General features: G+C 39.9%; 1 protein-coding gene across 1 annotated transcript in view; it reads left to right on the top strand.

Moving 5' to 3' along the window:
* zswim6 (zinc finger, SWIM-type containing 6) overlaps window positions 1-25,891 on the top strand; it is an 85,368-nt gene extending 59,477 nt beyond the window's left edge. Inside the window, exons 6-14 of the mRNA XM_038287004.1 lie at window positions 873-1,049; window positions 1,125-1,271; window positions 2,723-2,863; window positions 6,077-6,322; window positions 10,922-11,057; window positions 13,394-13,551; window positions 17,754-17,917; window positions 17,995-18,076; window positions 24,725-25,891. Of these exons, the coding sequence (XP_038142932.1) occupies window positions 873-1,049; window positions 1,125-1,271; window positions 2,723-2,863; window positions 6,077-6,322; window positions 10,922-11,057; window positions 13,394-13,551; window positions 17,754-17,917; window positions 17,995-18,076; window positions 24,725-25,587 (2,114 nt within the window). The 3' untranslated portion in view covers window positions 25,588-25,891. The remainder of the gene's footprint in view (window positions 1-872; window positions 1,050-1,124; window positions 1,272-2,722; window positions 2,864-6,076; window positions 6,323-10,921; window positions 11,058-13,393; window positions 13,552-17,753; window positions 17,918-17,994; window positions 18,077-24,724) is intronic.
* The last annotated feature ends 936 nt before the right edge of the window (window positions 25,892-26,827 follow it).

Raw genomic sequence — 26,827 nt, 5'->3', positions numbered from 1 at the left:
ATATATATACACGACAAAAATAATTGGAAAAGTAGAAAATGAAAAAATAAATACTTAAAATCAGTCTCACACCTACATTTTGAAATAGTAAAACCTGAATTATGTGTTATTAAAAAAAAATACAATATGGAAAGCTGAAAACCTGAAAAAAAAACTTTTGAAATTGTAGAATATATTGGTTCTATTTTGGGTACACATTATGAAAATGTTTTTCCAAGTTCCATTTTTTTTCATATTTTACTTCAAATATCCATTTATTTCTTCTTTTTTTTTTCTTTTGACACATGTTTCTTGGTTTTAATTATAGTGTAACAAATTTCTCCCCATAGACTTTGACCTGTCCTTTTGCTAAATAATCCAACTCAGTCATAATGGCTGAGTAACATCTATAAACATTTATTTTGAATTGTGCTGCTATTTCTCTGCCGGGGCATTAAGCACAGGAATAAACTGTTCTAAGTGTTTTATATAAACCTCAACCCACATCCCAAGACGTTTTAGTTTATCTCCTAACATCGTACTCTGAACTCTGCCCTCTGCCCTCTCACTGCCTGATGTAGCTAGCGCCATGGTTTACCACCAAATATGTTTTAGATGCAGGTCTAAATGTTCATTATTCATCTCATGTTCGATTTGTTCGTCCATGTCTTGTGGCTTATTTAAAACATCAAAAAGCTCTACGTACTTTAACATATGACTGTACCTCTGCCTCTACTTTGTTCTGGGCCGCTACCTTTGATGATATTTTAGTAAAGTAGCACCATTATGTTAAGCACTCTAACTCTACATATGACAAAGAAGAGAGATCAGGTTTGTTATAATAAAAGATCCTCTTTGAAATGTTCATATGAACCACTAATGTCTTCTTTCAGACTCGCTGACTCGACCTCACCGGACAGTCTTCACACGAGCTATCGAGGCCTGCGACCTGCACTGGCAGGACCCCCACCTGCAGCACATCATCACAGAGGACCACTATAACAACTACTGTTACCACGACAACCTCGACGGCTCCCTCTTCGACTCCAGAGGGTGGCCCCTGTGGCACGGTGAGCAGCCGCAGGTCATTTATGGAACAGAATCTTTTGTTTTTCTAATTTTTGGTTTGTTTTTTTCCACTGCAGAGCACGTCCCTACGGCGTGCGCCAGAGTGGACGCCCTAAGGTCACACGGTTACCCCAAAGAAGCTCTCAGGCTGGCCATCGCCATCGTCAACACGCTGCGGAGGCAACAGCAGAAGCAGCTGGAGCTTTTCCGTGGCCATAAAAAAGGTTGGTGTGTCTTCCTTTACTTCCACCTGCTAAAGGTTCTGTGGAGTTTTTTTACAGGCAGAGTTTTCTGTAAAAAAAAAAAAACAAGTAAAATCCCAATACTGCTGGTTTTGTTTCTGTATTTTCTGTTGAGTCAGCAGAGGAAGATGGAGGAAATGAAACTGATGTGTTATTTTAAGCTGTCAGGAAAAGTTATCAGCAGGGTCTCAAACTCAGCTTCACCTCATTAATGTGTTTTAAGTGGAAAGAAAGAAATGTATAATAGCTGTGAATACCGTGTTGCTTAAATAAAATCCTAAATATACCATCCGTCACAGTAGACTGAAGCTGTGGCAGCATTATGCTGTGGGGTGATTTTGTATGCTGCAGCTGGATATATATATAAATATAAAAATTGAATATATATCTTATATATTATATAATATATATATAATATACATATTATATTTATATATAAATATAGAAATTGAATATATATCTTATATATTATATAATATATATATAATATACATATTATATTTATATATAAATATAAATATTCATTATAAAATATTGAGTATAAAAATTGAGCCATTTAATACAGCATGGATTTGCTTTGATCACTCAAAGTGTTGATGACGCAATATTGATTTAATGTAATTTTGCATTAAAATCATGTAGCAGGAGATACCAGGTGGTTCTGAGTTATTTTAAAGCAAATAGGCTTATTTTTAAGATCATTTTTTATTTTTTCTAAAAAGTGAATATAGCTTTAAAAATATAGGGCTACATCCATGTTATCAATGGAGAGTAGAACAGAAACTACTCTTTATTACATCAAAACAGACACACTTCTGTTACACTGTTGTAAAAAACGTTTATAGTAGGTTCACTTTCCATTCATTTGAACTTTGAGACGATAGATTAAAAAGAACAATAAATGCAAAGTATGAGCAAATATCAGTTTACCGGTACTCTGAGAGAAAAACGGTTTAATTACCTTGCATTGTGCGTTTGTCTACCTCCTGTGGATCTATACCAATAACGGCCATCTTTACTTAGTATCTTTTTAAAGACACTGTAACATGCCTCTTTAATGCTTTCCATCGCTTGAAAAAAATATATAATTTATCTACGAATCTATACATGTAATGCATGTCGTAATCCTTTCCCTGCATAACACCATCTACTGATCTCCTATTAACAGGGAGTATTTCTGAGTCACTTCTGTTTCGGCTCTTGTGCGAGCTATCTGTCCTCCGCTGTCTGACCAGCTCCATGCATTTTCAGTAAACTCTTTGCAACCTAATTTTATATGAGCCAATTTTCTGTTATATCGACGTGTTTTTCTTTAGGTGGGTCTTCTGTATGATTGATGTCGGGGCAGATCTGGACGCTTTGGCATAGTTGAGATCAGATTTCCTCTGTTAAACACTGTAGTAACACAGCTGTATGTGTTCCTGTTCCCTCAGAGCTGCTCCATAGAGGCGTAACATCCGTCACCAACCTGGAGGGCTGGGTGGGCCACCCTCTGGACCCCATCGGGACTCTGTACAGCACCTTAATGGAGAACGGACGGGGAAGCGATGGCAGAGTGACGCTCGACTTCTCAGGTAGATTCACAAAACAGTGAATATATTCAACGCTTCTTCACTTCATTAAAATGGCACAGCTGATTATTGGAAAACTGACCTTTGATTCCTCATTCCTTGTTTGGATTATTTTAGGTAGAACTTGATCACATTTCTTATTTAACAAACATGATTGTGGGTTACAGGGCTGTGATCACTCTGATCTTCCACTTTTGAGATGATTTGAGAGTAGAGATCAACCAGTGCAGTGTTTTTTTATGGCATTTTGTTTTTTTGTTTTTTTGCATCAGTTTACCCGATAGCCGATATATGCTGCCAATATTTTTGGGCTGAATCTTAATGTCTTTTAAGGTCCTATTCCGTTTTCTTCCTCCACTTACATAAAATATGTGACACAATGATAACATCTATTAACTGGTTTCAATTGGAACGAAAAGAGTACATTTATTAAAAAATCAAACAAAATATTAACAATTTGTAACAAATTATGGAGCTAAATTGAGGCCATGAAGTTTGTTTAAAAAAAAAGAAAACTGCAATTACGTTCAGGTTTAGAAATGCCTTTTTTTTTTTTAGTTTCAGATTTCTTTCCAGTTTGAAACTGTTGTTAAATCTTTCTAGGGGGCGGGGCTTAGATCTGCAATGATTACTGGTTGACCCATTTCTTGCAGTGATCGGACTTCAGCGCATTTATTACATTTTAAACCTGCAGATTGTTTCTATTTTTTTACTTTATACAGGATTGCTTAGCAGGCTTTTTGTGATACAGAGTGAATGAAAGGAAGAGGACATTAACCAGTTAGCGATCTTCATCTTGTTTGAAAACAAACAGCAGGAATGCAGGCGGCTTTTTCAGGCTTTGCTCCTTTGGATTTTGGTCTCTTAATATTATCATCTACTGGACTGGAGGTGTAGTGCAGTTTTCTTCACTTGTCATTAGGCTGCCATGGCCTTTCAAAGAAGTGGAAACAAAAAGAGCACAAAATATCACTTTAGCCTGGTTTAAAAAAGGAAAAATCCCAGAGTTTATTTTTATCCCTGAACATTTTGTGAAAAAGGGGCAATGGTTGCATTTACAGTTGGCAGAGGTTTTCTTTTTCCACAAAAGCACCATGACACAGTAATGGCCGGGTCTTTCCTGTCAGGGCGGCAGGGCCTCGGGTGGTAATCAGCAGAGATGACACAGACGTACCGATTGGCCTGAAGTCATCCTCCAATAACGGCTCATGAATAAGAAATGCAGCAGGAAAAACACTCCAATTAAAACACATTAATTATGCAGGAACCTCAGTGAGACGGATTTCATCATGCCACAGCCAGACGGGACGTCACAGCAGCCCGTCCACTGGCTTTTAGCCCCCCACTCAAGGTCCCCTCCATTTATCAGGGTTTGTCTCAGGGAGAAAAGCATTATTTTTTATTGTTTATCACAACTTGAAACAATATCATCACATACATTTGGAAAGTAATTTGGGGGATTGACTTCTAACAGCTATTGCAGGCTTTCCAGCTGGTTTCATGCCAACAGTGTGGATTCTCTATTCTTAAATCACTTCAGAGCTTTTCCTGTGTTTCAGATTTCTGATTGATTGGGATCCTAAGTACTGAAATTTTAAACTTTTCACCCACCAGTTATTTAGTTTATCAGTCGGGTTGTAGAAGTATCTGAAGCAATCTCCCAGAAAACCCTCTTATTATAATTCTTAATTATTTGTCAATTTATCTGAAAAATGAGGTTGTTGTTTTTTGAGAGGATAGGAAGTATGTGATTAGTTGGAAAAACAGGCGTAACTTTCTGAAGGACTGGTGAGGACAAGTCCCCATCAATAATTTCCGCTTTTCTTCCCTTTTTCGCTAATTTAATTTAGCTAAAGGTAACAGAGGTTTGGTGCAGCTAATTGTGTTCAAAGCGTTTTGAATCAGTGTTTTTTCCCGCCTCTTGGTCTAACATCATCGGATCTGTCGCGGCCGCATTTCACTGCTTAGAGAGTAGCTGGTTGGAGGAGAGACACACAGCGGCACTTAGTGAATATTAACCAGCAGCTACTTTGATGTTAAAGTAGAAGTTAGAAGACGGGTTGGTTAAAAAAATTAGAGATCATACCACGGAAAAATCTTTTCATTTAGAGAAACAGATGTTTTTCAGCTAAAAATTACAACAGATTGTAAGTTTATACAAGTTAGTATATAATGCAAGAAGCTTGAGAAAACATAGTTTGTTCTTCTTTACTGGTTAAAAAAATCTGGTCTTCTCAGAGGACCATGGCTCCCAGTTACAGGTTAAAATGAACACGATTCTTATTGTACAAACAGAATCAGACTGCAGAGCTTCTACATATCGTGAAATGTTGTTTCTGGCATCATTATATTAGTAAAGAGGTTCATAAATCTTTTTAAACAGAGCACAGAGAAAAGTAGGGAGATTTACTGGAATATGCAACATGAAATAAAAAATATCTCCAAGTTTACCAGAAAGTTAACAACAAAACAAATATGCTATGCTTTATTTAAAATGCGGCATATCCATATTTTTCTGGATGGATGGATTTGAAATTTTACATTTTTTACATTCTAGGGATGCATGACATATCGATTTTGGCTGTTATTCGTTATTTATTTATACATCAATGTTTTTTTTGGGCCAAATATATATAATGCACTAAAAGGCATCTCTCTGACATCTTTGAATATAAATAGCAATGTGTTATGGTTCTCTTGTGTTCTCAACAATAGGAAAGCATTCAATAAATATATGTTTGAGCTCATTTTTGGAAAATACAAAAACCTAAAGAAAGCGTTTGGGTGGAGTAACAGTAGGTCCATCAGCCCGCCACCCTTAGAGTGTCCTCACCAACTTCCATTACAAAGTTACACCCTGGGTTGGAAATAAAACACAACAAAGAGTCGACTGTATCTGAACCATCGTTTGTTTGGAATCGGTCGTAAGGTTTTCAATTAAAGCAGCTTTTTTCTCTCCGGGTGAGTGTGTGTGAGTTAGTGCTTTTTCTCCAAGGACCGTCGACTCTCCTGGGGTAAACAGCGAGGTCTGCCTAGACATCATTACACCTTTAAAACACATGATTACTGCTCCCAGGAGGCCTCACACAGGGAACAGGAACACCAGAATAACCGAGTGGATCAATAGATTTATCGATACTCAGCTCAATGCACATCCCAGAGGGGACGTTTATTTTTGCTAAGTCACCGCCCTCTCCTTCCTCCTCTCCCCGTCAGGCTCGTGTAGAAGGACGGAGAATCCCGTTTACACGCCTTTCCTGGAGGAAGGAGAAACGTTTGTGTTGCTGGCCGTAGAGACGGCGCTGATCGGTTTAGGGCAGCAGAGGGTGATGCCGGACGGCCTCTACGCCCAGGAGAAGGTGTGTCGCAACGAAGAGCAGCTGCTGGCCAAGCTTCAGGAAGTCGAACTGGACGACACGCTGGTGAAGATCCTGCGGAAGCAGGCCACGTTACTGCTGGAGGGTCAGTAAAGCAGCATCTACTCTGCATCTATTTTATTCCCTTTAAATGTTTTATATGTAATGGTGTTCATCTATCTCATTAAACTCAGCTTTAATCTAGTTTAGTAATATAGTGCCAAATCACAAAACATGTCATCTTCAGGTACTCAACAGTCAATTCAGTCAGATCATCCAGTCAGATTGGATAAAAAATTTTCTTTCTAAGGAAAACCAGCTGATTGCACCCAGCCATTGACTTTATAGCATTTCCTCCTCCAGGAGGATCATGCAGAGACAGTAGATATTGTATTTTTCAACGACTCTGCAGCAATCCCAACACTTATCATGCATTCAACGACAGTGGGGAGAAAAAACTCCCTCTAACAGAAACCCCCAGTAGATTCAGGCTCAGTGAGAACAGGTGCTGATCCTTCCGAAAATAAAGCAGTGACAGTAAATAGTGGTGAAGTTTTTCAAAGGATGGACTAAAATATTAATGGTCTCAAATATTCGAAGGCATTCTTACATACTTTTTTTAAATTGCAGACTTAAGTTCCCGTCTAAGTTTATTTGCATTTATTTGTTTTCAGTGTAAATTTATTTCTGTATTTTTAAAATAAAAATTTTAATAATTATAATGATTTTTATTCTTTTTATGCTGCCTCTGTTGATGTTATGTGGAGAAACCTGGCTATTTATTCTAATTATTCTTATTTCTTTTATTAAAATAATATTTATTGTAACCTTTTCTTAACATTTGTTCAATTGACATCAAAATTTGCAACGTACCAAGGATAGCGCAAAAAATAGTGCATATACAAATTAAACGTAGATGTATATATATAACATTTACAACAGAAACTGTTAAAAATCAAGTCATTTAAACTCCGATAACTCAGTTACTCATTTTATAGTTTGATGCAACTAAATAATACAAATAATGAGAAGATAATCTAAGTATTTATTATACATAGATTGAAGTATTTTAAGTCCTTTCCTGTAAATCTGACAATTATGGTTCAACGATGATGATAAAAAATAAATAAATAAAAAACTAAAATTATATGGGAAGAAATTTGCTCAGGTAATGTTGAAATATAAACATATAAATATAAAAATACTTTTTAAAGAAGAAAATTAGAAAATGTGTTTCAAAACTGAAAATATTTCAAAATAAAAAATAGGTTTTGTGGTTAGTTTATAATGTGTATACAGAAGTTTTTTGTTTGTTTTTAAGTTGGATTTCTATATTCTTAGATTTCATTTTTTCCAACTTTTTTTCAAACTTTAATTTTTGTTTGACTCTGTCTCATTTCTATTGGTCTGCCTCAGACCATCCAGAAGTTTAGAGGGTAAAATCTGTAAAACAATATTATTGGTGTCTCCCAAAAAACATAAAACAAATAACATTTGAAAAAATCTAATCTGAAGAGAAAAACAACAAACTACAAAAAAAAGAAAAAGGTTGAACTTTTTTTATACCCATTATGAATGACTCTCATAGCCTTTTTTTATTGATATGCTTTTCAAGTTCAGTTATTTAAACACATTATCTTCAAATTTCCTTTGTTTGAATTGCTTTCTTTGCTTTTAATAATATTGAAACAAACATCTCTCCATAGCTTTATGCTTTAGCAAATAACAGTATTGTATAGTAAAATTTAAAACAGTATTTTAATGCCTAAATTACTTTGTCATTAAAGTTCAAATGAAACTTGATATAGTTTCTAATCACAGCGCTTCGCACACATACGAACATATTAGGATGTTATTTGTTCTCTTTCCACCTACCTTTACTCTATGTACTTAAACACGGTGCTCCCCTGAGTTCATTTATTTACACTCGGAGTGTTTGAGATGCTCTGTTTACACGTCAAAGTATTGTTTGCGTTGTCGGCCTGGTTGCATGTGTGCGCTGAGGGCTAAAAACGGCTTGCGGCTCGTCACGGTTCAGTGCTCCTTTCCCCACTAATGATAGAGATGGTCAGCCCCTCGCATGAGGCGTCACTGTCCCCGGTTGGTGGTGATTACAAAGGGGACGCCCACAGGAAGTCCCTGCTCGTTCATTACGGAGGGAAGGGTTAAAGCGAAATGTAGTCAATTCACTTTTAGACAATGGGTGGCAAAGGAAGCGTTTTTGGGATGTTTGGTTTTTGCCCAAAAAAAAAATAAAAAAAAAATCCACAAACCCCACTACACTAGTATTGGCTGTCAACCCAAAGTGTTTTCCAATCCAAAAGCAGGTGAAGCCTCACTGTGCTTCCCTGCCCTGGCACAGAAAACAAAAACTTACTTTTTTCTCCAGCTTTTATTGTCATTACACTGTCATGAGTGAAGAACAATGACATCAACTCTCTGCATTTAACCCATCCCCTTAGGGAGCAGTGGGCTGCCATTGTGCGGCGCCCAGGGAGCATTTTGGAGTTGAGGGTCTTTTTGCTCATGGACCCGGAGTGGCAGTCTTTGGGAGTGGGGCTCGGACTCAGAACCTCAGGATTCCAATCTCTATGCCCGAACCACTAGGCTGCTGTTCTGTCAGATCAACATACCGCGTCAGGCCACCATACCTGTAGTAATACGCATTACAATGAGTTTGCTCTGTCTCCACTCTCCTTAGAGCAAATCACGCTGTTTTATTTCCTGATTTAGTCAGGATTTTGTTGTTGTTTTGTGCATAAAACATCAAAAAAAGTCCTTCACTAGGTCCACTACACACATTAGCTTTAAAAAAAAACATTACAAGTCTTTTTGACAAGGATCTTATTAAAGAATAGGGATGTGGGGAAATCGATTTAGCGATATATCGTGATTTTTAGCTAGTAAATTTAATATCGATTTTTTTAGTTTCTAATATTGATAAAAAAAAAACGAAACAATTTACTTAAAACAATGAAGGAAAATGGGCTACCTCTGCACCGCCACTCTGGCCGATAGAGCGGTGCTTTTGCTGTGCGGCGTGGCGCCATATCTGTAGTTGAGGCAGTCACAGTGGAAGACGCGGACTGACTCAAACCCCAAACAACACAGATACCAAAATAACGAAATGATCAATACCTTCTCATAAAAATATACAACACTTGCTTTTGATCTATACATTTAATTTTGATAGCTGGGAAAATATTGCAAGACATTGAGATATCGCGATAATATCGTATCGGTACCCAAGTATCGTGACACGTATCGTATCGCAACACCCATGCCAATACTCACCCCTATTAAAGAATGATTGGAATTTTTTCACAGAGAATTCAATATTTATAGGGAGATGATTCCACAAATCAGTTGACAGGATGTGAGATTTATATATATTTTTTTGTTTGTTTAATATGAGCGACATGCGGATCATTTTATTTTTATTTATTTTTTCATTACACGAAGAACTACTGAAATTATTTTCAGATTACGCATAAAGAGATAATTATAGTTATAGTTAATTCCTAGGAGGGAAATGAATGACTTTAGGGTTAGGATTAGGATTCACTCGGTGATAACAGCCTACTGGCTCAACCTAAAGCCATTCAATGGGACTGATAACCACATGCTGAGCTGACAGAACTCCCCCATTATGTTCAACTTTATTGTAGTTTTATGTATCAGGATAACTAACTTCACCAGATTCTTACCAGCTTCTAAAACCATGTAAATACAGTTAAAATTAGCTAAATTAGGTTTTGTTAATCCAATAAAAAACCACATTTAGCAGCAGGAACTTTCGTTTTCTGTTTGACTTTCAAAAGATGTTGGGTTCTCTCTTCTTTATAGTGTTAGCATCATCCTGTTATCAGCATTAGCCTGTTTGACTTCATATTTGATAACATTTTTTATTTTAACAAATCACTTCTGAAAACAAACCAAACCATCCCCCTCTGTTTGTTTATGCCGATAAACTTTATTTTTCATTTTGATCAAACGTCTCCACTTTGACCTCATCTGTCCAATGGAAATCCTTCTAAATGTCCTGCATGTTCTGCAGCAGTAGAAATAACAAACAAAGGTCGGGCTGACGCATTCTTTTTAGATAAAAAAAAAAACACAAAAAAACAGGAAGCTGGCAACTTTTCCCAAACAACCCACCTTTTTTTTTTAGTCCTAATTGAACAACTGCTTCCTCTTACGTTTCCTTGCCGAGGTTAAGAGGTTTGTTTGTTCTTCGGCGTTAGTTCCTGGTTGTTATAAACCGTCTTGTTGAAAAACATAAGCAGAGAAGACGAGATGTCGTGAAATAAATCACTCTAGTGACTATTAAAATGAATAAAACGACAAATTCTTTCATTCTCAAAACTAAAACTTCCCGTTCTTTAAGAAAAGGGGTTCTTAAAATAACAGGTTGTAACTGTGTTTATTCGTATCTGTGTCAATGAACAGACATAAAATGTTTTCTGAGAGCTGATCTGAGGGATTCCTTTGCTGTTTTTGTACCTCATGCATATTCCCACATTGTCTCGGGGACGTCCTCTGAAGTCCTCACTGATCCCCTGCTGACTCGCCCCGCTTTAATCGGCGAGAACAGACACGTCAGGACGGGGAGCGTCTCGTTACAGCGCAGATTGTTGCTCCGCACCTCTGCTGTTCTTTGGGATCAGGTCCAACTCATCCTTCATGTTTGTCTTGTTTGTTCCAGCTGGTCCTTACAGCGGTCTGGGGGAAGTGGTTTACAGAGAAAGCGTCCCCATGCACACTTTTGCCAAGTATCTTTTCACCTCCCTGCTACCTCACGACGCCGAGCTGGCGTACCAAATTGCACTGAGGGCCATGAGGTGAGTGACTGGCTGCAGGTGCAACAAAGAAATAAGAAAATATAGACTGGTCTGTGTATATATGCTGTTATTTATGAATCCATTCACTGACCCATCATATATGGGGAGAAGCAGGGGCCAGATTTTCGTTGCCTACTTCAGATTTTTTTTTTACAACATAATTTCTCAGAAATTAAAATATTACACACAAAAAAACACAATAGTTGTGAGATTTGTGAATGCACAAACTCACAAAAAAAGACTTAGTTTCAGAAACCAGTATATGCATTAGCCTTGAATACAGTAATGTTTGGAAGCAAAACAAACATGGCTGCGCCGGTGGACCTCTAGACTCTGTTATTCAGTCTGTTTCAGATGCGTTTGCCTTTGTGGATGGGAAGGGTGTTTTCTATATCTGCTAGTTGTGAAACAAATGAAGGATGTGATACGTTACAGTTGTGATTGGCTAAAAGCTCATCATCTGAGGCGGCTGCCACTTCACCCAATCACTCAGATTGAACTATACAGATCATTCTGGCTTATTCCAGGTTACATTTTTTCCCTTAATGAAGGGGTCTTCAACGTTTTCCAGGCCAAGGACCTCCAAACTGATGGCTAGATGGAGCAGGGACCCCCAATTATATATATTGTATGAAATAGTGTTATATCAAACTGGTCCTATAGTCAGTCTATTACAGATGGAGTAATGTAACGAAAGTAATTCCTCCCTGGGATTATTAAAGTATTTCTGATTCTGATTCCTGGTTGATGGGACAGGTGTTGTGAATGAAACGGTGCCCAGCTTGAAAGAGCTCCTGTGTGTCGCTGAATGTTTGCATTGATGACTGAAAGACATCTTCTGCCTCAATTTATCTGTGTGTTGAATTCATGTTCATGTGGATTTAAATACATTTCAATTAGTGGAAAAAACAGGGGGGGAATATAAAAAAAAAGTCTAATCAAGCAAAACTTTCGCGACCCCCATGCAGTACCTCCTTGGATCCCCTAGGGGTCACGGACCCCCTGTTGAAGACCTCCACCTTAAGGAAACAAAAAACAAGTAGAAAGTCTTCCCATTGCTCTTGCTCTGTATTAGAAATTCTCTTTCTCTCTTGTATCTCTCCATCATCCTCATCAGCCTTCCTTTCTTCTTGCAGCTCAACATCTTCATCACTTCTTCATTCTATTTCATATCTCTCGCCCAGCTTGATTCCCAGCTTACATCCTCTCTCCAGGTCCAAGTTCTCACTTCATGTTCAGATATTCCTACTTCTTAAAGTCAAATGAGTCCTGTTCTAATAGCTTTATAGTGGCTGTAATGTTGCCTGCAGTGCCACCTGCTGACAATTCTGCTGAGCTTCCTTTATCTACCTTAAACCAGCTGTGGGATGCAGAGTCTGGGTCCCGGCCAGGAAAAACGACTAAAGCGATTTAAATGAACGGCACAGTTTCCCATAAGGAGAGCTGTTAGGATGATTCCAGGAACTTGATGAAGTGCAACATGTCTGAAGGCATCAATAACGGGGGAAAATCTTAAATCAAATCTTATCTTTTAGATCCATCCTCTCCTGCTTGTACTGTCAGGGTTGCAACATGCAAGCTTTATACAGACAGATCTCAGGGTTGGAAATCGAACCCGGAACCTTCTTTCTACAAGGCAACAGTGCTACAAATAATGCCACCATGCGGTCGCTTTTAGAGCCATAGAGGTTAATCGTTTTTCCCTCTCCACCCTGGAAATAGGAAAGCCTGCATCACTAGAAGCCTAAAAATGATGAGTGCGTGCAGACTTGTGATCCAGCACTAAATGTGATGTGAGGAAGATGCTATCCCACTGTGACTCAGCTCTCCTGCCCTCCTGTGAGTGCCCTCTGCTCTGACGCAGACATGGAAGCTGATTTAGGATCCGACAGAGACATTGTTTAATGACAAAAAAAAAGCCTCCTTTTGCTGGAATATTCACTGAATAATTGAAGACCGCAGAGAAGCACTTTTACAAAAGCGTGTGAATAATAAATAAACGCCATCAGTGTTTCTGCCTGACCGTTTCTCTGGCCTTTATTAAACTGCACCAATGCTTTCTAGAACACCGAAAAAAAAAAAAGAAGAGAATTATTGAAACTGTGGGGAAACGGGAGGAAAATTGAGTTGTTATTTTTAAACAGCTTCATTTTCCAGAGACTGCAGCCCGAGGCTAAGATCCACCGGAGCTCAGGTGTGCAGATGCACAAAGGAAAGCTATCGATTGATCCTTTGAAATGAACGTTACACTTTGATAGCTTCTTTACCTCCTTGAAATGTTGCTGTGAGCCAGGAGATATTGAGTGTTGACTAAAAGAAGTTTTCCTCCACATCAGGTTGCCGGTCCTGGAGTCCACGGCCCCCTCTGCCGACCTGTCTCGTCCTCAACACATAGTGTCTGTGGTGCCCAATCGCTACCCTCGCTGGTTCACCCTCAGCCACATAGAGAGCCAGCAGTGCGAGCTGGCCTCCACCATGCTCACTGCTGCTAAAGGTACGAAAAGAAGTGCAAAGCTTTGATATGATGATATATGCTGTAGATCGTCTCCTACTTGTGTGTGGAGCTGTTTCTGTGTGTGGGTCAACTTTTGTCACTTTGATTTTGGAACCAACCTGAAAGTAAAATGTCTGTGTGTCAGAGAAAATCTTATTAAAAAGGCAGCACCCAGCACTGGAAACCATTCTTCATAACTGCCGGCTGGTGTTAATCTAGTTCACATAGATCATTTCTTTCTCTCTTTGCAGGTGATGAAGCAGACAGAAAATGTTTTATCATTATCCCCCTTTTATCTCCTCTTTCTTTCATCTTTTCTCCTTTTTCCTGTTTTTTCTTTCCTGTTCTACTTCAACTGCAGTGTCCATATAATCTGTAAGACTCCCTGCATAAATTATAATAAAGCTATTTATATGCATAAATCAAGCAGAACACTATGGCGATAGCCGTACTGCTCCACTTGTGAAAGTAAAACCTGTTGGGCTCATTATGGAGCTTTGACCAATTTTAAGAGAACAGAGATCAGCTTTCCCAACATTACTATCAAAGCCAGGAAGAACTCTGTACCATAGTCATTATATACGTAGACGCCTCATTGGACGCTGGCCGATGTGCCTAGAGGGCGGCCATTTTGGATCGGACCACAGTTCAGACAGCTGCTGTCTGAATGAATAGGAGGTGACTTAGATTTAACTTTGATAACATGAAAAACGAGTCAGAGATAATATTACAATATTCTATTACATGTCACAACCAATCCTAGATGGCTGCCCTGCCTATTGCAATGTGGCAATAAGAATAAGTGTCTTGATGCTGAAAAGAGCCCAACAGATTTAACTTTTACAAATGGAGCAGTACGGCTATCGCCATAGTGTTCCGCTTGATTTATGCGTATAAATAGCCTTATTATAATTCATGCAGGGAGTGTTACAGATTATATAGACACTGCAATGTAAGTAGAACAGGAAAGGAAAAAGGAGAAAAGATGAAAGAAAGAAGAGATGAAAGGGAGATAACGATAAAACGTCTTCTGTCTGCTTCATCACCTGCGAGGAGTGATATAAAAAGAGCAGCACAAACAAAGGATATATATAAGAGATAACACTTTAATACTTGTATTATTATATAGTAGTATTCTTTAATCTGACATGCATACTGTGGTAGCTGTAGGTAAGAATATGGGCTTTCTGTATGGAAGTGAATCTCTAAGTACCTGGAGCCAAGCACCTGTAGTTGTTTGTGAGAGTGCACTTGTGCATGTAAAGTTTATCCAAAGGAAAAATGCTCAATAGTGGTTGTGAGGAGCCAAAGACGCGCCCCTCCCAGAGCACAGAGGCGAGCGCTTGGGGACCCAAAACCCCAGATGTCCAAAGGGATACCCAGATGGCCGCCCTCTAGGCACGTCGGCCTGGCTGCCTGCAGCATCCAATAAGGCATCTATGTTTAAAATGTATATGCTTGCTGCTGTCTGAAGAGACAGGAGTGGACTATAGCCAATCACAGACAGTTTATTTTCTCAGGTTGGTTCCTCCCTCAAGAGACAGAAGTTGACATGAGCCACAGAAATGGAGGGAATCTACAGGAGCATAGAGATGGAGCATGGAGTCATGTTTGGGACCTCATGGTCTTAAATCTGTACTCATAAAACCTTTTAAAGTTGCATGAAGAGCACTTTATTTGTTTGCTTTTTAAACAAAACTGCATGTATGAGTATTTATTACCGTATTTTCACGACCATAAGGCGCACCGGACTAAAAGGCGCACTCTCAGTTATGTGTCCCATTTCTGTATTTAACACACACATAAGGCGCACCGGACTATAGGGCGCGTTTTTTATATACAGGTACATGTCCTCTACTACCTTTAAATACCTCTACTGCGTATTTAAAAATACAGCGGGGGCAAAACTGAGTATGACTGTGCTTTATTCATGTATTTATTACAAAGTATTAATCAAACCTGGCAGCTGGCCATGAGACAGACACATCGCAGATGACACAGCGCTGTGATCACTCCTAAATTAACTTAAAATCCTGAAACCTGCCGACGGAATATGTTCGCTTTTATTACCGGTATCCTGGTGCCTGCAGCTAAAATTATTTAGATGAAAAAACACCTGCCAGCAGCCGCGGTGAACGAAAGGATTTCTCCTGTCGGTGCACCGCTGGTATGTGGGGGTCTGAGCGCCTCCGACAGAAATAGATAATCTGGATGAACTGACTGCAATTATGAAGTTTTCAGGTGGACTTTCTCACTTAAAAACATATTAAAACTACTTTATTCCCACTGATCACAGCAAATATAGCTGCAAGATTTAGATTATTTAGATGAAAAAACACCTGCCAGCCGCCGCGCTGAAGAGGAGGAGACGCGCCCAGAGGCTGCTGTTGAATTAAGTTTTCAGGTAGAAAAATACAGCGGGAGCAAAACTGAGTATGATTGTGCTTTATTCATGTATTTATTACAAAGTATTAATCAAACCCATCAAAGTCATCATCCTCTGTTATCCTCAGCATTCCTCTGAATAAAACAGCTGCGCTAAATCAGACATGCCAGTTTCCCCTTCTGCGCTGTCAGTCACTTTCCGTGCAGCGCGGCTCCTCAGAAATAATGCCGGCTTTTGCGAAAGCTTGAACAACAGAGCCAGCAGACACAGTCCATCTACAATCCATCCGCAAACGGCGGCGTAACTTGCACGGCGCTGCCTTCCATTTATCATGAAACTGTGGTCTCCGTCTGTCATCCATCGCTCCCACGCCGCTCGCAGCCTTACTGTGAACGGCCGCTCCACACCGATGTCAAGCGGTGGAAGTTCCTTTGTCAGACCCCCGGGATAACGGCGAGCACAGCGTTCATTTGATTCATCTTTTTTTCACATCGGCTGTGAGATGGGCACGCAGCGATGGTGATGCGTGGAAAAAACCACCTAGTCTTCTCACATACACCTGCCTTTCATCATCTCCTCATCCATCCAGCCCTTTTCATTTGCGTTAATATCATATGTCATCAGAGCGCTGTGTCTGTCTCGCTGTCAGCTCCCAGATCAGCTTCTCTGATTGGTTGATGCGGCGCGTCCAGCAGCAAAACTTCAATTTTTCCATCTGAGCAGCAGCAGCGCGTTGGCGGTGCGTCAGATGCTTAAACGCTCCCGACGTGCTGCACCAAAACGCGCTGCAGGACCTTTTGCTGCACCTATACGCGCGTCAACCATTGACTTTGCATGTAAACTCGCTGCTTCTGCTGCACCTGCTGGGTCCGGTTCACACCGATGTCGAGCGGTTGAACAGCAAGCACAGCGTTAATTTGTTTCCCCATGTTTTTCACATCAGCTGTGAGATGGGCACGCATGGAGTTACATATTAACAGCGATGGTGATGAGTGGAAAAAAAACACCTGGTCTCCTTACATTCAGCCACTCTTTCATCATCTCCTCAATGAGGTGGTCTCAAAAGTCGCAGTTACAACACACATAGGGCGCACCGCACCAAAGGGCGCACCGCACATTTTGAGGAAAAAAAAAGACGTTTAAGTGCGCCTTATAGTCGTGAAAATACGGTACATATGTGCATTTTTTTGGTAGTCTTCATATTACACCCTGATAATCTTTGAGGAATCTTTTTACACTTGATCTGACTCGACCTTCGCTCATTATAAATATCAAAAAGGAGGTTGGTTATCCAGTGTCTAGATGCGTTTAGGTGTTAGAGTTTGTCTATCAAACTGTGACAATGAAGTAAATTGTGGAAAAAAGGTTACTGCTGATTACTTCTCCAAGCCACATGTTGATTAAGCCCATGACTTTGGGTACTGGCTCTCTAGAATCTGCACCACAGTTTATTTTCATGCTGTGAACGTTCTGACTTAAACATGTTGAAATGATTGTTCTGCTTTTAGCTGCTACACAACGCGAAACTCCGCATTATTAGTCAGCGGAAACCTTTTTCTGCAAAGACGCAAAGAAATGTTGCCTATTAGCCACAGCTCGACACTCCACACGCCCAGTGACAGGAAAACCAGGCCTGTGTGTCACAATACAGACGTGAAGATGCAGAGGAAATGAAGCCATCTATGGTGATGATATGAAACCTGTAGAAAACAGTCCAATTTACTTGAAGCGGTTTAAAAGTGGAAAGTGGGAGAAAAAAAATGTCTGAGTGAGAGTATGAGCAGAACTTGGTGTTTAACTGTCGTTCTGTTTTTAGGTGATGCCTGCAAGCTCCACACAGTGTTAGAATCCATCCAGAAGAACATCCACTCCTCCTCTCACATCTTCAAACTGGCCCAGGATGCCTTTAAGATCGCCACTCTGATGGACAGCCTGCCGGACCTCACGCTGCTCAAAGTCTCCCTGGAGCTGGGCCTCCAGGTGAATGACACGCAGACACAGATGCATGCTCCGCCAGATGTGATGCGGACTCTGCTGACCTCTTGTGTCCCCCGCAGGTGATGAGACTGACCCTGTCCACGCTGAACTGGCGGAGGAGAGAGATGGTGCGCTGGCTCGTCACATGTGCTACTGAAGTCGGTGGGTTTGGTTTCAGCACTACTAAAAGGAGGTAGTCGGTGTCCGTTAAGAAGGATCTAGTCTGCAGAGTAATATGTTCTAAAGTCAGACACGACCAGTAAAATGGTAACAACGGCGTCAGTAGCCAACCATGTTGGAGCATTATTCATTAACTCAAGACGGTTACAGAAGGGAGAATAGGAGTTTAGTTAGTTTATCAGTTTTCTCTTCTAGTTAATCCGCTCGGCTACATCATTTTGATGTTTCAGACTGGCTAGCATCAGTGACAACTTTATTTTAAAGGACATATTTAATCATTTCATCTCCGTTTGGGCTTTAGTCCCTATTCCCTAATGTGAGAAACCTCTAAAAAGGCAGAAAGGAAAAAAAGGAACATAAGAAAGAGTTGAAGTAAAGAAAGCAGGGTCAAAAGAGGAAAAGAAAGTAAAACAATAAAAGAAAGGAGAAAAAGGCTAGGAAGGAAAAAGGGAAATATTAAAGGAAACGTAAGATAGAGGAGAGAAAAGGAAATGAATTAAGAAGGAATAAACATAATAGGGAAAAGATGAATGGGAGAAAGAAAATGAATGAATAGCAATTTATTTCATACAATTTGACAAACAACAATAAATGAAACAACCAAATACACACAAAAAAAAAACTAGTCAACATAAAACCAAACACATACTTCCAAACAAACTAAATTACCTGAACATAAACAGAAACAAAACCCTCCACCAAATAAACCTGTCTGCATATACAGCCAGAGAAATGGCATCGATGAATAAAATGGAATGGAATGGAAGGAAGGACAGTAAAGAAAGGAAGTAAGGGAAGGAAGGAAAGAAGGAATTGACTAATTTAATGTCCACTCAGAATAAAATTTTTAAATCAAAGTCTTTCATTTCAGTATGAGGTCATCAGACAAAGCTAATCATGGTGGTTTATTCAGTGATCAGGAGGAACATCTGGGATCAATAGCTTAGAGATCTAACAAACCGGCATCATACGGAGGACCTGATCCCTGCTCCAGTTCTGACCTGCACTGTTAATCCGATTCCATCAAACCATGCCACCCAGATGCTTAATATTAATAGCTGTTTAAGGGAGGTAACAGTGAAGGGAAGCAGCTAAAAGTCTGCCTGCCAAGGCGATCTCACTTCCTATGCCTGTCTGCTGTTGGTTTTGTTAAACCAACATCTGATTCCACCCTAAAGAGTCGATTAATGATGCACAACCAGGTGACGGCGGATATCAGACACTCTGTCATTCATGTGCCTCAGGCCAGAGCTGCTGCCAATGCTTTGAAGACACAGTCTTGCCTTTGTATTGAAGAAACAGACTGAAAATTCATGGGTAAAAAGAGCAATACCCGATTTCCTGCCATCAGGATCCAGAACATCTTTATAGTTTTTATTTTATAATAAAATTACAAGCAGGAATAAATGAAATGGTAAATGTCTTGAGCAAACAGACCCTGCTGTGATTACTTCTGTTTTATTTAGGCTTTTCACATGAGCCTGAGGATCCTGCAGCTGCTGTTTGATTTTGGTTGAAACCTTCGTGAAAAAAAAAGTCTGCCGTGCCCTTTGGCTCCTGAGGGATGGGAAAAGCAAACAGCTAGTTAGAAATAATTCAATGTGTTCCTGTCTGCACATGCTTTGTGATGTGAGCCACACTCAAGGCTTTTGCACCACATTACAGTAGACGATGGATTTATAGGGGTGAGAAATGACCGACAGGGCGGTAATTGTAGAATGTTGTGGGCTGATTAAGAGGGTCTTTATGTTTAGACTCTGATCCTGCTGGATTTCCCTAAAGCAGGCAGGAAGTTGTGTCCAGAGGGAAGCCCGCCTCCCGGAGGATTTCATGTGAACGTAACGGTAGCGACAAGCGGCTCCCTGTTTGGGCAAGGGCTGCTTGAATGGATGCATTCAGAACATTCCAGTTGGGGATGCAGAGCAGAGCCACGTCAAAGGTCACAAAATTAGAGACAGAAAATCTAATTGAGGAAACTGATTTAAGTGACCTTTCATTTTCACAAGCACATCCAAAAAAAAGAAACAAAGTTTTGTCTGTTTTAGTTTTTCATATTCATTTGATTTTCTTCCTTTTTGGAACTTTTTGAACATTTTCTTTTTACCAAATTAATGCCTCCATTGCATCTTTTTGATTGTATTAGTTTTTATAATATTGCTTTTTTTTTAACCCCAAGCTCAGTTTACTGTGATTGCCTTTTGGGAACAAACAATGTTATCATAAATTTAATTGTTTACTGTTAGTCTGTTGTTTTTGTGAACCAGTGTTGCTTTTAACAGCCATCTTAGATTTAGTCTAAGTCTTCAGGACGAAAACTATTATTAGTTTTAATCAGTGTTGTCAAAAGTACACACATTTATTACTTAAGTAGAAGTATAGATACTGCAGTTTAAAAACACTAAAAGTTGAAGTATCAACTTGACCTCTTTACTCAAGTAAAAGTGAAAAAGTATGTGCTCCAAAAACTACTTAAAGTATAAAAGTATAAAGTAACCTTTAAAAAAAACAGCCAGATGCCACTATATGAATTGAAAGCTCAATTTTTTAACTATTTCTAAAAATTCTTTGAGATAGGGCCAAGGATGAGGAAGGTCTTGTTGGTCTCCATCTCTCGATACGCTCTCGCCTGTGTCCGACCTTTCAGACATTTCAGCATCTTTTTCTGAATCCATCACTGTAGCATGGCATAGACAATTCACGTTTGCAGTTTGAAGAACACCTGCTTGCTTCTGATGATTTCCTTTAGCTAACCAATGAGTGTTTGCGTTATATGAATCATCCAATTACACTAGTTTTCACTAGATGTGGAAGGAGCCAAGGAGTAACATTTGTTTTAAAAATGTAAGGAATAGAAAGCACAGATATTTGTGTGAAAATGTAATGAGTAGAAGTCAGAAGTAGGAAGAAAAATAAGTAATGGAGGAAAGCAGGGGTCTTCAACGTTTTCCAGGCCAAGGACCCCCAAACTGATGGTGAGATGGAGAGGGGACCCCCTAATTATATCAATTGTATGAAATATTTGTTATATCAAACTGCTCCTATAGTCCCTCTATTACATATAGAGTAATGTAACGAAAGTAATTCCTTCCTGGGATTATTAAAGTATTTCTGATTGTGATTCCTGGTTGATGGGACAGGTGTTGTGAATGAAACGGTGCCCAGCTTGAAAGATCTCCTGTGTGTAGCTGAATGTGAGCATTGATGACTGAAAAACATCTTCTGCCTCCTTTTATCTGTTTACTACAGTCTGTTGGATTCATGTTAATGTGGATTTAAAGACATTTCAATTAGTGGAAAAAATTGCAGGGGGGAATATAAAAAAAAAGTCTAATCAATCAAAACTTTCGCGACCCCCATGCAGTACCCCCTAGGGGTCACGGACCCCCTGTTGGAGACCTCCGGAGTAAAGTATAGATACCTGAAAAGTATACTTAAGTACAGTACCAAATTATTTGTACTTCGTTACTTGACTTCTCTGGTTTTAGTCACATTTTATATGTTATAGTTTCAGTCGGATTTGTCGACTAAAACTTAAAAAGGTTATAGTTTAGTTTTAGTCAGCTTTATGTTGTAAAAAAAAAAAAAAGAACCTTTACAATTTCGAATAACAACCAGATTCTTTACCAGACTGACAGCTCTTGTCTATATACTACACTTGCTGGGTATGGAATAGGGGTGGGTATTGCTAAAGAAGTCACGTTTCGATTCAAATCACGATTCACAGGCCACGATGCGATTCTATCATGATGTATCACGATACTTGAATTATTGCGATGCATTGCAATATTTTCTCCTCCATGTTTTGTTTTTGAATGACTCGGCGCAGTAGAAATGCTTGTGACACAAGGCAGCGTGCGTCAACACATCCGCAGCGACATCTACTGGACTTGAAGTTGTAATACACTTGTTTTTGGCTGATGTTCGCCAACCATTTATGCAATTTTATTTACTCATTTTTTAAATTAATAATCAATACTTGGCGTCAAGAATCGATGCAGTAGATCATGAAAATTAGAATCACGATGCATCATCATGACGATTATTTTGCACACCCCTCGTATGGAATGCTGCCGTGCAGTTCATCATTGCAGTTCGGCGGAAAACTTTGATTAATAGAATTCAAATAAACTTTATAAAAAAGTTGTGAAAATAGCAGATCTAGTGGAGGAGAGGGAAATATTCAAAGATTTATGTACCTTTTCAGCTGACTCTTTGTCCAAAAATAAACAGAATTTGGTAGAAATTAAAGAATGTTTAGTATCACCTCTTGTGACCTGGAAGAAAAAAAATCTTGATAGTTAGACAAAGGGATTTTTTTACACTTGGCAGAGGATGATCAGCCACATAGTTTATTAAGTAGCGATGGAAGAGCTGTACTGCTAAGAGTGAACCATTAGCGTGAAGCGTAGACTTGGAACTACAAAGGCGCATTTTTACACAAGCATAGATGGGAGATCAGATCAGGGTTTGTCAGAGTTGAGCGTGCAGTGCCGGAACATTCCAGGTTATTTTCTCAGACCCTGCTGCTGCCATGATCCAGCATGTGCAACGCTGCATGGCAGGTAGGTGGCAGGATCAAACAAGCAATTAAGAAGTTTAAACGTCTGACTGATAACCCGCTATTTTTTAGTCAAAAACTCAAATCTATGACTTGTCATGTTTTCGTCAACAAAGATCTTCGTTTAGCTCGTCAGTTTTCGTGAAGAAAGGAGCGTCGACAAAATGGTTTTGCCATCCTTATCGTTGAAGAAAACAACACTGTTGTGAACTTTATTTTTTTTCCCTGCTGTCATAATGAAAATGGGGGAAAGAAAAAAATGTGAATCAGTATGCAAAGCTTAATAGAATTAGTAAACAAAACCAAGTTAGAATTTAAATGTATCTAACATGATTCACTACAAACCTGGTAGAGTACCAGGAGAAATAAAGTCATGAATGCAGAGGCCATGCAAACCTTCACCCAGAAAATTTCCTACAGGCAATTCACAATAGTAGGACATTTTATCAATGAGCCAAATAGCCAAAAGCCATTTATTTACATTAATGTGGAAAAAAATTGAAGTACAGAGTATTATGCTTTGAGGAATGCCACAAGGAATGCAAATAAAAAACTGTTATATTTGATCAAGATAAAAAACATTCAGGATCAGGGGCATACAGTTTCTATGCAAAGCTTATGGTGAGTGCATGGAGGGGAGGAAAGGTTTTGTGAACATCTAGAGGGATGTGACACTTCAAAATGGCAGATTCCAGAGTTTGAGAATCGTAACTTTTGGAGCTCAATGCGACGTATCAACTAATCAGAGAAGCTGGTTGAGCTGAAACTGTTTATTGCCTACGTTAACTTAAAATGTCAAAACCTTTTGCCATATTATGAATATAATGTATATATGATATGTATGTGTGTATATATATATGTTTATGTATAAGGGATGGAACGGTTTATGAAAACTGTCCGAATCGTTCGGTTCGACTGTCTCGGTTCGGTTCGCGTGTGTTGCGTTCGGTTCATGCGCTGCTCCTTTTTCTCATAGGCGAAGCGATTACACTCCAGAGCAGAAAGTGGCGGTACTGCGACCAAAGCCAACCACCAGTAGTAAACAAGAAGAAGAAGCGAAGCAGTGCAGCCAGGTGTAGCAGAAAAAAATCAGTTGTTGTGGAGAATTGTGTGGGTATGGCGAGTGGGAAAGAACAGGAGTTGGAAGACGCGCCAGCAGCACTTTATAGGTCTGCTGTATGGGACCACTTTTCATTTAGAGTGACCTACGATGACGGCTGAAAGAAAGTTGTGGATAAAAGTGCAACAGTGTGCAAGCATTGTGCAACACGATTTGTTTATGCTAACAGCAACACGACCAACATGTCAGACTAACAATCAACATATGCCGAACCGAAAACCGTGACCACGAAACCGTTCCACCCCTATTATGTATATATGTATGAATCTATATATTTATATTTATGTTTGTATGTATGAAAATATGTGTGTATATTATATATACACACATATATATATGTGAATGTGTATGTACAGTATGTGTGTATATGTATATACATACATATATGTATGTATGTGTATATATGTATATATATATATATATATATATGTATGTATGTGTATATATATATATATATATATATATATATATATACATATGTGTGTGTGTGTGTGTATTACAAAAAAAATCCACTTATACACACTCAAACTCACTACAAACGGCATCGGGAAATCCACAGCCTCATGAGGCCTCTCATATACCACATACACCAGTGCTATTGCCCACTGGTACATGCAGGTCTGCTGCTCAGAGTATTTTAAAGTAGGATTATAATCCTGATGAACTGACTGTAAAGATCATATTTTGGGGTTTACTTTCTCACTTAAAAACATCTTCCAACTACTTGCTTTGCTTTTCATCAAAGCAAATAAAAGCAATTTCTTGTCTGGACTTTATCTGGTTTTATAATCAAGACCGTTGTGCTTAATGCTCTAAATTCATCTAAGTTGAGGCACTGGACGCTGCTTTGATGCTCAAAATGTGTTTGTTGAACAATCAGTTACCTGCTCAGTCTCCGATTACTCCATGTTTGAATCTAGCTTGAAGCTAACGCCTCTCTTCCTCTCCTTAGGTGTGTTTGCTCTAGACAACATCATGCAGAACTGGTTCACGCTCTTCACCCCGACGGAAGCGACCAGCGTGGTGGCCAGCACCATTATGTCCAATAGCACCATTGTCCGCCTTCATCTGGACTGCAATCAGCAGGAAAAGCTCGCTAACTCCGCCCGGACCCTGGCCTTGCAGTGTGCCATGAAGGACCCCCAAAACTGTGCGCTCTCTGCCCTGACGCTATGCGAGAAGGACCACATCGCTTTCGAGACGGCCTACCAGATCGTACTGGACGCGGCCTCTACAGGAATGAACTACACTCAGCTGTTTACAATAGCACGCTACATGGAGCACCGCGGCTATCCCATGAGGGCGTACAAACTAGCGACGTTAGCCATGACGCACCTTAACCTCAGCTACAACCAAGACACACACCCGGCCATCAACGACGTGCTCTGGGCCTGCGCCCTCAGCCACTCGCTGGGAAAGAACGAGCTGGCTGCCGTCATCCCCCTGGTGGTGAAAAGTGTGAAGTGCGCCACGGTACTGTCGGACATCTTACGGCGGTGCACGCTGACCACGCCGGGCATGGTGGCGCTTCACAGTCGCAGGAACTCGGGGAAGATGATGTCGCTGGACAAGGCTCCACTCAGGCAGCTGCTGGACGCCACCATCGGGGCCTACATCAACACCACGCACTCTCGGCTGACGCACATCAGCCCACGCCACTACAGCGAGTTCATCGAGTTCCTCAGCAAGGCCAGGGAGACGTTCCTGATGGCGCTGGATGGACACATCCAATTCACGCAGTTTATAGACAACTTGAAGCAAATCTATAAGGGCAAGAAGAAGCTCATGATGTTAGTTCGAGAGAGATTCGGTTGAGCGGCTGTATTTCTGCTCGTTTTCCGACTGGGGAAAGACATTTCGCCTACTGAAGGCCCTAACATGAGGAATAAGTCTCTGAGACTGCTTAAAATGTGCTGAGGCACGAGCAGAGGGATGTTAGCGTCGGACAGACCAAAAGCAATGAAGTATGGAGGGAATTTTGATCCAATATGTTTGCAAGCAAAGAGCACGTTTTGTAAATGGGAATTTAAAAAACACATTTTGTAAAGTAATATTTAAACAAAATGCATTCCAGAAATGAAACTTTGGAAAACAAAGGTTTTGAGAGTAACATTGCTGTTTTCTCCAATTTCTTTTTTTTTTTCTTCAAATTTTATTTATTTAAAGTCGTAGGGAAATCATATTGTCAATATTTTCCCAAATTTTAGAAAATGTCTATTTAAAAAAAAAATCCTGTCTTATAATCTGTGTTTTTTTTCCCGTTATCTTCTGCAGGCCAGTTAGTTATACGTCAGCCCGAACACCTAAATTCGGCCAATCATATATCAACGGTCATCTGTCAATCAAACTTTTTTGCTCATAGCATTTTGATTCATATGTCGCAGCTAATATACGCAACGGTTGAAATAAGAATCATTTCCTTTCCCATTGAGTTCCGTCCCAGTGTTCAGGGGGATGGACGTCTGTGTCTTCAGCAGGCGTAGAGCTAACAGAACTGGCAGCGTTGCGAGGCAAGGGCTCAAACATGTACGGCTGGAAGCCTTCTACACCAGACCAAGCTTCTGCTGCCCTGGCGTCCTCTTCCACAACATCTTCATCCCCGCTTTCCTCCTCTAAATAATAAATGTATGACGGAGGAGACTCATCCACGACCTCCGACACTAAACTCTCCTCCTCTTGCATGTTTCCTCTGTCCATAGCGTTCCTTGACAGTGTCGTTTCTAAGTCACCAATTTAGTGCTACTTGGTCTCAATGGAATTTCCCATTGGGAACCTACTAGCACTAAGTTGCTAACTGGTTAGCAACGACGCTTCCAGCGAACCGGCCACAACCAAACTTGGTTGCGAACCTTCCGCCACAACAATCCCGCCCCCTTGATAAACGACCAATCACATTCACTTCATTCACTTGTGTAAAGTCGGGCACCACTGGGGAGAATTCGGAAATGCAACGGTTGGAACAGCCGCTTCCCTACGACCTTAAAGAGGAACTTGCAGGAGAAGGCATTTTATTGTAATATTTTGGTGCCAAACCTCAGTCTAGTACTGAAACAAA

This window comes from Cyprinodon tularosa, unplaced genomic scaffold (assembly GCF_016077235.1).
Source record: "Cyprinodon tularosa strain WSP-4 unplaced genomic scaffold, ASM1607723v1 ctg233, whole genome shotgun sequence".
NCBI classification, from domain to species: domain Eukaryota; kingdom Metazoa; phylum Chordata; class Actinopteri; order Cyprinodontiformes; family Cyprinodontidae; genus Cyprinodon; species Cyprinodon tularosa.
Note: the sequence above shows the minus strand (reverse complement) of the source record. Positions and strands in the feature narration are given on the sequence as shown.